Source organism: Thermobia domestica, chromosome 11 (assembly GCF_964235325.1).
Source record: "Thermobia domestica chromosome 11, izTheDome1.hap1.1, whole genome shotgun sequence".
Taxonomy (NCBI): Eukaryota; Metazoa; Arthropoda; class Insecta; order Zygentoma; family Lepismatidae; genus Thermobia; species Thermobia domestica.
The window spans coordinates 8708238-8723509 of NC_137464.1; the positions used below are offsets into that span (position 1 = coordinate 8708238).

Here is a 15272-nt window from a genome sequence, read left to right on the forward strand (position 1 = left end):
AATGTTCATGTTACATCAATCATTTCCCTGTTAAACAAGTATAGTTTTATTATAGTATTATAGTATAGGTTATACTTCCATCTATATTTTTAGGAAATAATGATAGAACTAGATTGTTTTTATAAGAGAAAGAGTACAGATGAAGTGTAAGATCAAATTTTCATGTTACATCAATCATTTCCCTGTTAAACAAGTATAGTTTTATTATAGTATTATAGTATAGGTTATACTTCCATCTATATTTTTAGGAAATAATGATAGAACTAGATTGTTTTTATAAGAGAAAGAGTACAGATGAAGTGTAAGATCAAATGTTCATGTTACATCAATCATTTCCCTGTTAAACAAGTAGAGTTTTATTATAGTATTATAGTATAGGTTATACTTCCATCTATATTATTAGGAAATAATGATAGAACTAGATTGTTTTTATAAGAGAAAGAGCACAGATGAAGTGTAAGATCAAATTTTCATGCTACATCAATCATTTCCCTGTTAAACAAGTATAGTTTTATTATAGTATTATAGTATAGGTTATACTTCCATCTATATTTTTAGGAAATAATGATAGAACTAGATTGTTTTTATAAGAGAAAGAGTACAGATGAAGTGTAAGATCAAATGTTCATGTTACATCAATCATTTCCCTGTTAAACAAGTAGAGTTTTATTATAGTATTATAGTATAGGTTATACTTCCATCTATATTTTTAGGAAATAATGATAGAACTAGATTGTTTTTATAAGAGAAAGAGTACAGATGAAGTGTAAGATCAAATGTTCATGTTACATCAATCATTTCCCTGTTAAACAAGTATAGTTTTATTATAGTATTATAGTATAGGTTATACTTCCATCTATATTTTTAGGAAATAATGATAGAACTAGATTGTTTTTATAAGAGAAAGAGTACACATGAAGTGTAAGATCAAATGTTCATGTTACATCAATCATTTCCCTGTTAAACAAGTATAGTTTTATTATAGTATTATAGTATAGGTTATACTTCCATCTATATTTTTAGGAAATAATGATAGAACTAGATTGTTTTTATAAGAGAAAGAGTACAGATGAAGTGTAAGATCAAATGTTCATGTTACATCAATCATTTCCCTGTTAAACAAGTATAGTTTTATTATAGTATTATAGTATAGGTTATACTTCCATCTATATTTTTAGGAAATAATGATAGAACTAGATTGTTTTTATAAGAGAAAGAGTACAGATGAAGTGTAAGATCAAATGTTCATGTTACATCAATCATTTCCCTGTTAAACAAGTATAGTTTTATTATAGTATTATAGTATAGGTTATACTTCCATCTATATTTTTAGGAAATAATGATAGAACTAGATTGTTTTTATAAGAGAAAGAGTACAGATGAAGTGTAAGATCAAATGTTCATGTTACATCAATCATTTCCCTGTTAAACAAGTATAGTTTTATTATAGTATTATAGTATAGGTTATACTTCCATCTATATTTTTAGGAAATAATGATAGAACTAGATTGTTTTTATAAGAGAAAGAGTACACATGAAGTGTAAGATCAAATGTTCATGTTACATCAATCATTTCCCTGTTAAACAAGTATAGTTTTATTATAGTATTATAGTATAGGTTATACTTCCATCTATATTTTTAGGAAATAATGATAGAACTAGATTGTTTTTATAAGAGAAAGAGTACAGATGAAGTGTAAGATCAAATGTTCATGTTACATCAATCATTTCCCTGTTAAACAGTAGAGTTTTATTATAGTATTATAGTATAGGTTATACTTCCATCTATATTCTTAGGAAATAATGATAGAACTAGATTGTTTTTATAAGAGAAAGAGTACAGATGAAGTGTAAGATCAAATGTTCATGTTACATCAATCATTTCCCTGTTAAACAAGTATAGTTTTATTATAGTATTATAGTATAGGTTATACTTCCATCTATATTTTTAGGAAATAATGATAGAACTAGATTGTTTTTATAAGAGAAAGAGTACACATGAAGTGTAAGATCAAATTTTCATGTTACATCAATCATTTCCCTGTTAAACAAGTAGAGTTTTATTATAGTATTATAGTATAGGTTATACTTCCATCTATATTTTTAGGAAATAATGATAGAACTAGATTGTTTTTATAAGAGAAAGAGTACAGATGAAGTGTAAGATCAAATTTTCATGTTACATCAATCATTTCCCTGTTAAACAAGTATAGTTTTATTATAGTATTATAGTATAGGTTATACTTCCATCTATATTTTTAGGAAATAATGATAGAACTAGATTGTTTTTATAAGAGAAAGAGTACAGATGAAGTGTAAGATCAAATTTTCATGTTACATCAATCATTTCCCTGTTAAACAAGTATAGTTTTATTATAGTATTATAGTATAGGTTATACTTCCATCTATATTTTTAGGAAATAATGATAGAACTAGATTGTTTTTATAAGAGAAAGAGTACACATGAAGTGTAAGATCAAATTTTCATGTTACATCAATCATTTCCCTGTTAAACAAGTATAGTTTTATTATAGTATTATAGTATAGGTTATACTTCCATCTATATTTTTAGGAAATAATGATAGAACTAGATTGTTTTTATAAGAGAAAGAGTACACATGAAGTGTAAGATCAAATGTTCATGTTACATCAATCATTTCCCTGTTAAACAAGTATAGTTTTATTATAGTATTATAGTATAGGTTATACTTCCATCTATATTTTTAGGAAATAATGATAGAACTAGATTGTTTTTATAAGAGAAAGAGTACACATGAAGTGTAAGATCAAATGTTCATGTTACATCAATCATTTCTCTGTTAAACAAGTATAGTTTTATTATAGTATTATAGTATAGGTTATACTTCCATCTATATTTTTAGGAAATAATGATAGAACTTGATTGTTTTTATAAGAGAAAGAGTACACATGAAGTGTAAGATCAAATTTTCATGCTACATCAATCATTTCCCTGTTAAACAAGTATAGTTTTATTATAGTATTATAGTATAGGTTATACTTCCATCTATATTTTTAGGAAATAATGATAGAACTAGATTGTTTTTATAAGAGAAAGAGTACACATGAAGTGTAAGATCAAATGTTCATGTTACATCAATCATTTCCCTGTTAAACAAGTATAGTTTTATTATAGTATTATAGTATAGGTTATACTTCCATCTATATTTTTAGGAAATAATGATAGAACTAGATTGTTTTTATAAGAGAAAGAGTACACATGAAGTGTAAGATCAAATGTTCATGTTACATCAATCATTTCCCTGTTAAACAAGTATAGTTTTATTATAGTATTATAGTATAGGTTATACTTCCAACTATATTTTTAGGAAATAATGATAGAACTAGATTGTTTTTATAAGAGAAAGAGTACACATGAAGTGTAAGATCAAATGTTCATGTTACATCAATCATTTCCCTGTTAAACAAGTATAGTTTTATTATAGTATTATAGTATAGGTTATACTTCCAACTATATTTTTAGGAAATAATGATAGAACTAGATTGTTTTTATAAGAGAAAGAGTACAGATGATGTGTAAGATCAAATGTTCATGTTACATCAATCATTTCCCTGTTAAACAAGTATAGTTTTATTATAGTATTATAGTATAGGTTATACTTCCATCTATATTTTTAGGAAATAATGATAGAACTAGATTGTTTTTATAAGCGAAAGAGTACAGATGATGTGTAAGATCAAATTTTCATGTTACATCAATCATTTCCCTGTTAAACAAGTATAGTTTTATTATAGTATTATAGTATAGGTTATACTTCCATCTATATTTTTAGGAAATAATGATAGAACTAGATTGTTTTTATAAAAGAAAGAGTACACATGAAGTGTAAGATCAAATTTTCATGTTACATCAATCATTTCCCTGTTAAACAAGTATAGTTTTATTATAGTATTATAGTATAGGTTATACTTCCATCTATATTTTTAGGAAATAATGATAGAACTAGATTGTTTTTATAAGAGAAAGAGTACACATGAAGTGTAAGATCAAATTTTCATGTTACATCAATCATTTCCCTGTTAAACAAGTATAGTTTTATTATAGTATTATAGTATAGGTTATACTTCCATCTATATTTTTAGGAAATAATGATAGAACTAGATTGTTTTTATAAGAGAAAGAGTACACATGAAGTGTAAGATCAAATGTTCATGTTACATCAATCATTTCCCTGTTAAACAAGAATAGTTTTATTATAGTATTATAGTATAGGTTATACTTCCATCTATATTTTTAGGAAATAATGATAGAACTAGATTGTTTTTATAAGCGAAAGAGTACAGATGATGTGTAAGATCAAATTTTCATGTTACATCAATCATTTCCCTGTTAAACAAGTATAGTTTTATTATAGTATTATAGTATAGGTTATACTTCCATCTATATTTTTAGGAAATAATGATAGAACTAGATTGTTTTTATAAAAGAAAGAGTACACATGAAGTGTAAGATCAAATTTTCATGTTACATCAATCATTTCCCTGTTAAACAAGTATAGTTTTATTATAGTATTATAGTATAGGTTATACTTCCATCTATATTTTTAGGAAATAATGATAGAACTAGATTGTTTTTATAAGAGAAAGAGTACACATGAAGTGTAAGATCAAATGTTCATGTTACATCAATCATTTCCCTGTTAAACAAGTATAGTTTTATTATAGTATTATAGTATAGGTTATACTTCCATCTATATTTTTAGGAAATAATGATAGAACTAGAAAGTTTTTATAAGCGAAAGAGTACAGATGATGTGTAAGATCAAATTTTCATGTTACATCAATCATTTCCCTGTTAAACAAGTAGAGTTTTATTATAGTATTATAGTATAGGTTATACTTCCATCTATATTTTTAGGAAATAATGATAGAACTAGATTGTTTTTATAAGAGAAAGAGTACAGATGAAGTGTAAGATCAAATTTTCATGTTACATCAATCATTTCCCTGTTAAACAAGTATAGTTTTATTATAGTATTATAGTATAGGTTATACTTCCATCTATATTTTTAGGAAATAATGATAGAACTAGATTGTTTTTATAAGAGAAAGAGTACAGATGAAGTGTAAGATCAAATTTTCATGTTACATCAATCATTTCCCTGTTAAACAAGTATAGTTTTATTATAGTATTATAGTATAGGTTATACTTCCATCTATATTTTTAGGAAATAATGATAGAACTAGATTGTTTTTATAAGAGAAAGAGTACAGATGAAGTGTAAGATCAAATTTTCATGTTACATCAATCATTTCCCTGTTAAACAAGTAGAGTTTTATTATAGTATTATAGTATAGGTTATACTTCCATCTATATTTTTAGGAAATAATGATAGAACTAGATTGTTTTTATAATAGAAAGAGTACACATGAAGTGTAAGTTCAAATTTTCATGTTACATCAATCATTTCCCTGTTAAACAAGTAGAGTTTTATTATAGTATTATAGTATAGGTTATACTTCCATCTATATTTTTAGGAAATAATGATAGAACTAGATTGTTTTTATAAGCGAAAGAGTACAGATGATGTGTAAGATCAAATTTTCATGTTACACAAATCATTTCCCTGTTAAACAAGTATAGTTTTATTATAGTATTATAGTATAGGTTATACTTCCATCTATATTTTTAGGAAATAATGATAGAACTAGATTGTTTTTATAAGAGAAAGAGTACAGATGAAGTGTAAGATCAAATTTTCATGTTACATCAATCATTTCCCTGTTAAACAAGTATAGTTTTATTATAGTATTATAGTATAGGTTATACTTCCATCTATATTTTTAGGAAATAATGATAGAACTAAATTGTTTTTATAAAAGAAAGAGTACACATGAAGTGTAAGATCAAATTTTCATGTTACATCAATCATTTCCCTGTTAAACAAGTATAGTTTTATTATAGTATTATAGTATAGGTTATACTTCCATCTATATTTTTAGGAAATAATGATAGAACTAGATTGTTTTTATAAGAGAAAGAGTACAGATGATGTGTAAGATCAAATTTTCATGTTACATCAATCATTTCCCTGTTAAACAAGTAGAGTTTTATTATAGTATTATAGTATAGGTTATACTTCCATCTATATTTTTAGGAAATAATGATAGAACTAGATTGTTTTTATAAGCGAAAGAGTACAGATGATGTGTAAGATCAAATTTTCATGTTACATCAATCATTTCCCTGTTAAACAAGTAGAGTTTTATTATAGTATTATAGTATAGGTTATACTTCCATCTATATTTTTAGGAAATAATGATAGAACTAGATTGTTTTTATAAGAGAAAGAGTACACATGAAGTGTAAGATCAAATTTTCATGTTACATCAATCATTTCCCTGTTAAACAAGTATAGTTTTATTATAGTATTATAGTATAGGTTATACTTCCATCTATATTTTTAGGAAATAATGATAGAACTAGATTGTTTTTATAAGAGAAAGAGTACACATGAAGTGTAAGATCAAATGTTCATGTTACATCAATCATTTCCCTGTTAAACAAGTATAGTTTTATTATAGTATTATAGTATAGGTTATACTTCCATCTATATTTTTAGGAAATAATGATAGAACTAGATTGTTTTATAAGCCAAAGAGTACAGATGATGTGTAAGATCAAATTTTCATGTTACACAAATCATTTCCCTGTTAAACAAGTATAGTTTTATTATAGTATTATAGTATAGGTTATACTTCCATCTATATTTTTAGGAAATAATGATAGAACTAGATTGTTTTTATAAGCGAAAGAGTACAGATGATGTGTAAGATCAAATTTTCATGTTACATCAATCATTTCCCTGTTAAACAAGTATAGTTTTATTATAGTATTATAGTATAGGTTATACTTCCATCTACATTTTTAGGAAATAATGATAGAACTAGATTGATTTTATAAAAGAAAGAGTACAGATGATGTGTAAGATCAAATTTTCATGTTACATCGATCATTTCCCTGTTAAACAAGTATATTTTTATTATAGTATTATAGTATAGGTTATACTTCCATCTATATTTTTAGGAAATAATGATAGAACTAGATTGTTTTTATAAGCGAAAGAGTACACATGAAGTGTAAGATCAAATTTTCATGCTACATCAATCATTTCCCTGTTAAACAAGTATAGTTTTATTATAGTATTATAGTATAGGTTATACTTCCATCTATATTTTTAGTAAATAATGATAGAACTAGATTGTTTTTATAAGCGAAAGAGTACACATGAAGTGTAAGATCAAATTTTCATGCTACATCAATCATTTCCCTGTTAAAAAAGTATAGTTTTATTATAGTGTTATAGTACAGGTTATACTTCCATCTATATTTTAAGGAAATAATGATAGAACTAGATTGTTTTTATAAGAGAAAAAGTACACATGAAGTGTAAGATCAAATGTTCATGTTACATCAATCATTTCCCTGTTAAACAAGTATAGTTTTATTATAGTATTATAGTATAGGTTATACTTCCATCTATATTTTAAGGAAATAATGATAGAACTAGATTGTTTTTATAAGAGAAAGAGTACACATGAAGTGTAAGATCAAATGTTCATGTTACATCAATCATTTCCCTGTTAAACAAGTATAGTTTTATTATAGTATTATAGTATAGGTTATACTTCCATCTATATTTTTAGGAAATAATGATAGAACTAGATTGTTTTTATAAGAGAAAGAGTACACATGAAGTGTAAGATCAAATGTTCATGTTACATCAATCATTTCCCTGTTAAACAAGTATAGTTTTATTATAGTATTATAGTATAGGTTGTACTTCCATCTATATTTTTAGGAAATAATGATAGAACTAGATTGTTTTTATAAGAGAAAGAGTACACATGAAGTGTAAGATCAGATGTTCATGTTAAATCAATCATTTCCCTGTTAAACAAGTATAGTTTTATTATAGTATTATAGTATAGGTTATACTTCCATCTATATTTTAAGGAAATAATGATAGAACTAGATTGTTTTTATAAGAGAAAGAGTACACATGAAGTGTAAGATCAAATGTTCATGTTACATCAATCATTTCCCTGTTAAACAAGTATAGTTTTATTATAGTATTATAGTATAGGTTATACTTCCATCTATATTTTTAGGAAATAATGATAGAACTAGATTGTTTTTATAAGAGAAAGAGTACACATGAAGTGTAAGATCAAATGTTCATGTTACATCAATCATTTCTCTGTTAAACAAGTAGAGTTTTATTATAGTATTATAGTATAGGTTATACTTCCGTCTATCTTTTTAGGAAATAATGATAGAACTAGATTGTTTTTATAAGAGAAGGAGTACAGATGATGTGTGAGATCAAATGTTCATGTTACATCAATCATTTCCCTGTTAAACAAGTAGAGTTTTGTTATAGTATTATAGTATAGGTTATACTTCCATCTATATTTTTAGGAAATAATGATAGAATTAGATTGTTTTTATAAGAGAAAGAGTACAGATGAAGTGTAAGATCAAATGTTCATATTACATCAATCACTTCCCTGTTAAACAACTATAGTTTTATTATAGTATTATAGTATTGGTTATACTTCCATCTATATTTTTAGGAAATAATGATAGAATTAGATTGTTTTTATAAGAGAAAGAGTACAGATGAAGTGTAAGATCAAATGTTCATGTTACATCAATCACTTCCCTGTTAAACAAGTATAGTTTTATTATAGTATTATAGTATAGGTTATACTTCCATCTATATTTTTAGGAAATAATGATAGAATTAGATTGTTTTTATAAGAGAAAGAGTACACATGAAGTGTAAGATCAAATGTTCATGTTACATCAATCATTTCCCTGTTAAACAAGTATAGTTTTATTATAGTATTATAGTATAGGTTATACTTCCATCTATATTTTAAGGAAATAATGATAGAATTAGATTGTTTTTATAAGAGAAAGAGTACACATGAAGTGTAAGATCAAATGTTCATGTTACATCAATCATTTCCCTGTTAAACAAGTATAGTTTTATTATAGTATTATAGTATAGGTTATACTTCCATCTATATTTTAAGGAAATAATGATAGAATTAGATTGTTTTTATAAGAGAAAGAGTACACATGAAGTGTAAGATCAAATGTTCATGTTACATCAATCATTTCCCTGTTAAACAAGTATAGTTTTATTATAGTATTATAGTATAGGTTATACTTCCATCTATATTTTTAGGAAATAATGATAGAATTAGATTGTTTTTATAAGAGAAAGAGTACAGATGAAGTGTAAGATCAAATGTTCATGTTACATCAATCATTTCCCTGTTAAACAAGTATAGTTTTATTATAGTATTATAGTATAGGTTATACTTCCATCTATATTTTTAGGAAATAATGATAGAATTAGATTGTTTTTATAAGAGAAAGAGTACACATGAAGTGTAAGATCAAATGTTCATGTTACATCAATCACTTCCCTGTTAAACAAGTATAGTTTTATTATAGTATTATAGTATAGGTTATACTTCCGTCTATCTTTTTAGGAAATAATGATAGAACTAGATTGTTTTTATAAGAGAAAGAGTACAGGTGATGTGTGAGATCAAATGTTCATGTTACATCAATCATTTCCCTGTTAAACAAGTAGAGTTTTATTATAGTATTATAGTATAGGTTATACTTCCATCTATATTTTTAGGAAATAATGATAGAATTAGATTGTTTTTATAAGAGAAAGAGTACAGATGATGTGTGAGATCAAATGTTCATGTTACATCAATCATTTCCCTGTTAAACAAGTAGAGTTTTATTATAGTATTATAGTATTGGTTATACTTCCATCTATATTTTTAGGAAATGATGATAGAATTAGATTGTTTTTATAAGAGAAAGAGTACACATGAAGTGTAAGATCAAATTTTCATGCTACATCAATCATTTCCCTGTTAAACAAGTATAGTTTTATTATAGTATTATAGTATAGGTTATACTTCCATCTATATTTTAAGGAAATAATGATAAAACTATATTGTTTTTATAAGAGAAAGAGTACACATGAAGTGTAAGATCAAATGTTCATGTTACATCAATCATTTCCCTGTTAAACAAGTATAGTTTTATTATAGTATTATAGTATAGGTTATACTTCCATCTATATTTTTAGGAAATAATGATAGAACTAGATTGTTTTTATAAGAGAAAGAGTACACATGAAGTGTAAGATCAAATTTTCATGCTACGTCAATCATTTCCCTGTTAAACAAGTATAGTTTTATTATAGCATTATAGTATAGGTTATACTTCCATCTATATTTTTAGGAAATAATGATAGAACTAGATTGTTTTTATAAGAGAAAGAGTACAGATGAAGTGTAAGATCAAATTTTCATGTTACATCAATCATTTCCCTGTTAAACAAGTATAGTTTTATTATAGTATTATAGTATAGGTTATACTTCCATCTATATTTTTAGGAAATAATGATAGAACTAGATTGTTTTTATAAGAGAAAGAGTACACATGAAGTGTAAGATCAAATGTTCATGTTACATCAATCATTTCCCTGTTAAACAAGTATAGTTTTATTATAGTATTATAGTATAGGTTATACTTCCATCTATATTTTTAGGAAATAATGATAGAACTAGATTGTTTTTATAAGCGAAAGAGTACAGATGATGGGTAAGATCAAATTTTCATGTTACATCAATCATTTCCCTGTTAAACAAGTATAGTTTTATTATAGTATTATAGTATAGGTTATACTTCCATCTATATTTTTAGGAAATAATGATAGAACTAGATTGTTTTTATAAGCGAAAGAGTACAGATGATGGGTAAGATCAAATTTTCATGTTACATCAATCATTTCCCTGTTAAACAAGTATAGTTTTATTATAGTATTATAGTATAGGTTATACTTCCATCTATATTTTTAGGAAATAATGATAGAACTAGATTGTTTTTATAAGAGAAAGAGTACAGATGAAGTGTAGGATCAAATTTTCATGTTACATCAATCATTTCCCTGTTAAACAAGTAGAGTTTTATTATAGTATTATAGTATAGGTTATACTTCCATCTATATTTTTAGGAAATAATGATAGAACTAGATTGTTTTTATAAGAGAAAGAGTACAGATGAAGTGTAAGATCAAATTTTCATGTTACATCAATCATTTCCCTGTTAAACAAGTATAGTTTTATTATAGTATTATAGTATAGGTTATACTTCCATCTATATTTTTAGGAAATAATGATAGAACTAGATTGTTTTTATAAGAGAAAGAGTACACATGATGTGTAAGATCAAATTTTCATGTTACATCAATCATTTCCCTGTTAAACAAGTATAGTTTTATTATAGTATTATAGTATAGGTTATACTTCCATCTATATTTTTAGGAAATAATGATACAATTAATTGTTTTTATAAGAAAAAGAGTCCAGATGAAGTGTAAGATCAAATTTTCATGTTACATCAATCATTTCCCTGTTAAACAAGTATAGTTTTATTATAGTATTATAGTATAGGTTATACTTCCATCTATATTTTTAGGAAATAATGATACAATTAATTGTTTTTATAAGAAAAAGAGTCCAGATGAAGTGTAAGATCAAATTTTCATGTTACATCAATCATTTCCCTGTTAAACAAGTATAGTTTTATTATAGTATTATAGTATAGGTTATACTTCCATCTATATTTTTAGGAAATAATGATACAATTAATTGTTTTTATAAGAAAAAGAGTCCAGATGAAGTGTAAGATCAAATTTTCATGCTAAATCAATCATTTCCCTGTTAAACAAGTAAAGTTTTATTGAGAAACTGTACAATATGTTAAGTTTGAGAATTATTTTGGGCGAGTCTAGACCCGGTGGACCATTCCTCCGCACCCCTCCACCCCCCGTGGGTACATATTTACTTAAATGTTGTGCTTTGCTGATTTAAACACAATGTAGAACTTGAAGAGAGCTATTACTAAAAGATTAATGTTTGTAGTTTCGAATTTCGCTTTAATTTCGTCTTTTTTTCTTTTTTTTTCGTTCTTTTTCTTCGAAGAGTGGTTTAAAGTTAAGCTTACCTCCATTTGGTTTAATTTTCTAATATATCGGCGAGCTGTAGACACAACACGAACCCCATGCAACGGATCTTCAAGCGCTGGTTCTTCTTTCTCACTTTCTAATGACGTTTTAACTGAACTTGTAGCCGCCATTGATCCTTCTTCTTCCTTATCTGTCGGATAGCATTCATTTATATTAACAACTAAGGTGATTTAACAGAAAAAAGAAAACAGTCATTAACGTTGAGTAGACCTATGCGCATATCGGACCTCATGTTATCCTTATGGGAGAAAAGGGGAGATAAACATAATAGAACGCAAAACAAAAGAGAACAAATGAGAATGGTGGTAGTAGGGGGAGGGGATACAATATGAGACGATAGAAAAACATGGTTTGGAGGTGGGGTGAGGTGTATAGAATTCTTTGACGGTATGTAAACAAAAGGATAAAAGAGAAATGAAGCATACAACATGTTTAAAGAAATACAAAAGAAAACAAAAGGATAATAGAGGATAAAAAGAAATCAAGCATACAACGCTATGCAGGTGTATGTTTTTAAAAAGAATAATTGGTGAGAAGGATAAAAGAGAAATGAAGCATATAATGCTATACACTTGTTTGCGTTTAAAAAGATTTTGGCGGTGTGGTGTGTGAAAAAAGAATTGTTGTTATTGTACATATGTTAAATAGTAAACAAAAGAGAAATTGTATATACAAGGCTATGCAGCTGTATGTTTTTAAAAAGATTTTGTAGGGTGGTGTGGGAAAAGGTTTGTTGCGAAAAAAAAACGAATTGTAAACAACAAGAAAGAAAGAATAGTACCAGATGTTGATACCGTGGGAAGATAATACGTATACGATGGTTTTCCAGTTGGGATGTTTATGAAAAAATAATAATTTTCAGAAAAATGTTAGAACATTGCAGCCGAGGGCGGAAACGCGGCGCGGCGCGGGGCGGGCGCGGGAAGGTGCGCGGAGGCGTGCGCGACCGGAAAACACCCGCGTGTGCGGGCGCGAGCGCGTGACGTCATTTGATTTTTTTATTTAAATATTGATTTCTAAAAAATTATATGTATAGTTTTGTTAGCGATGGAGAACAATCAGTTTGTTGAAGACAATGTTGAGAAGCGTAAGTTAGACGATGAGAATGATACTTTTTGTAAAAAGAAAGTAAAAATAGAGGACTATCTAAATTCTCCCGATTCATCATTTAACGAAACACAATTAGAAAGATATGAAAATGATAATGTAGAAGTTTACCCATGTTTATCATCTGATAGTGAAGAGACAAATGATTTACCCGATGGCGAGGTGTACGAGTTTTCGGAGGATAACGTGGATTCTGAGGCGGAATCAGACGAAGGCCTGGTAACAAATGTGGGTACGCCGCCACCTTCACCTGCTTCAGCAGAATTAGGGTGGAAGTGCGAATGTTGTGTTAACTACGTGGATGTGAACTGTATTAGAAACAGTATTGTGAAATGGAATCCAAATGATTATTTGATATGCTATGCATGTTATTGGAATGATACATTTCATTGGACTCATGAATGTTTTTATTGTGATGACGATATTTTACGATTACGTGTTTGGTATGTGCTGACGACTCCACGTGTACAGGACGAACTGTTTAACATTTATGGAGAAACACACACTATTGGACCATTAACAAGAGACTATTTTAATATTACATATGGGGAACTAACAATTGATGTGAATGCAAGAGAAGATCATTTGCGTATTTTACTTGAGAAAGACAGATCGAATGCGTATAGTGAAGTGTGTTAAGAAAACATACTGTGCAAAATGTTTTCCGATATCAGTGTATGTGTATTATGTAGTGAAGAAAATATTAGTGAAGTTTGTGTTTTAAAAACTATAAGTTTATACTTACGTTTAAACAATATTTTTTGTGAACAATGTTTGCTACATCTTGAACATGATTGTTTATTTCTTCATGATGTAGGAACTTTTGCTGTAGAATATTTATCCAACGATATAACTCTTATTGATTTATTTGAAGTGTTTGAAAAACACCATAGTGAAATTTCAAGTATAAACTTTATACGCAAAATGCGTGATTGTTTAAAGAACACTGAATTTGTTGGACAAATTATACCTTTTTTCTTAGAACGTAAACATAAAATTTCACCATGTGTTAATGAATATATTATTGATATACAAGGTTTTAAGATTTCAAATCATGAATTTATTATACGTGAATTTTGTTTAACTGCGTGTGATGATACAGTAAATTTGCATTGTTTAATAAAATCGCCAGTAGAATACAATATACTTCCGTTAGGATGTCAAAAACAAATTGAATGGTTAACATTAAACCTACACGGATTAATTTGGAATGATAAATGCGGTTATACTGTATCACACATACGTAACCTTATATATCAACTTTGTAAACAAGATGCAACCTTTTATTGTAAAGGTGCAGAAAAAACACTTTGGATTAAAAACCATTTTGCACTAGCTAATGTTATTGATTTGGAAAGTAAACAGTGTCCACCATTAAGCACATTACATGCAAACGTATTTAATGATTATTGTACTTTTCATGAACAAAATATTAAACTTGATAAAAAGTCAGGATGTGCATTTCGTAATGCACAACAATTATGTTATTGGTGGAAGTTTCAACGTACTATAACATTAACTAATGCATTTGCAAAGTTGTAAAAAGGAAATGATATGTTCTTGTAAATAAAAATACAAGATTTTAAATTGTAAATAAAAATTTTATTAAGCTATTCTACTTTTTTCTTTTTCATTATATTGGTTACATGATTGAATACAATTTTATCATTTTGTTTAAGATTATTTTTTCTGAATAAATTTAAACATTCTTGAAAGCTTTTCTTTCGTACAATATGATGCAGAAAGTACAACACAAATTGCCCACACAAGATTGAATTATCATCTTGATATGCGGAACTATTTGTAAAATATATTTTACAATTTTTATTTAAAAAAGTTTTTATTTCTTTTGGAAATGGTAAAGCTAGGCTATCGAAATAGTACCCTCTTTGATTTTCATCAATGAATACGCACACCCAATGCGTGCCACCTGAAGATGAATTGCTTAAATTTATAATAAGTCCAGCCGGTGGTTGTACAGTTTTTGGTATTCTATCAATAGAATAAATACCATGCACATTTGCACCAGTAAGTTTATCACGAAGTAACACTTTT

General features: G+C 26.9%; 1 protein-coding gene across 1 annotated transcript in view; it reads right to left on the minus strand.

The window, feature by feature from the left end:
- Positions 1-15272, minus strand: part of LOC145663864 (uncharacterized) — a 49138-nt gene that overhangs the window by 4744 nt on the left and 29122 nt on the right. The window contains exon 2 of the mRNA XM_081729995.1: positions 12089-12240. Within this exon, the coding sequence (XP_081586121.1) occupies positions 12089-12240 (152 nt within the window). The remainder of the gene's footprint in view (positions 1-12088; positions 12241-15272) is intronic.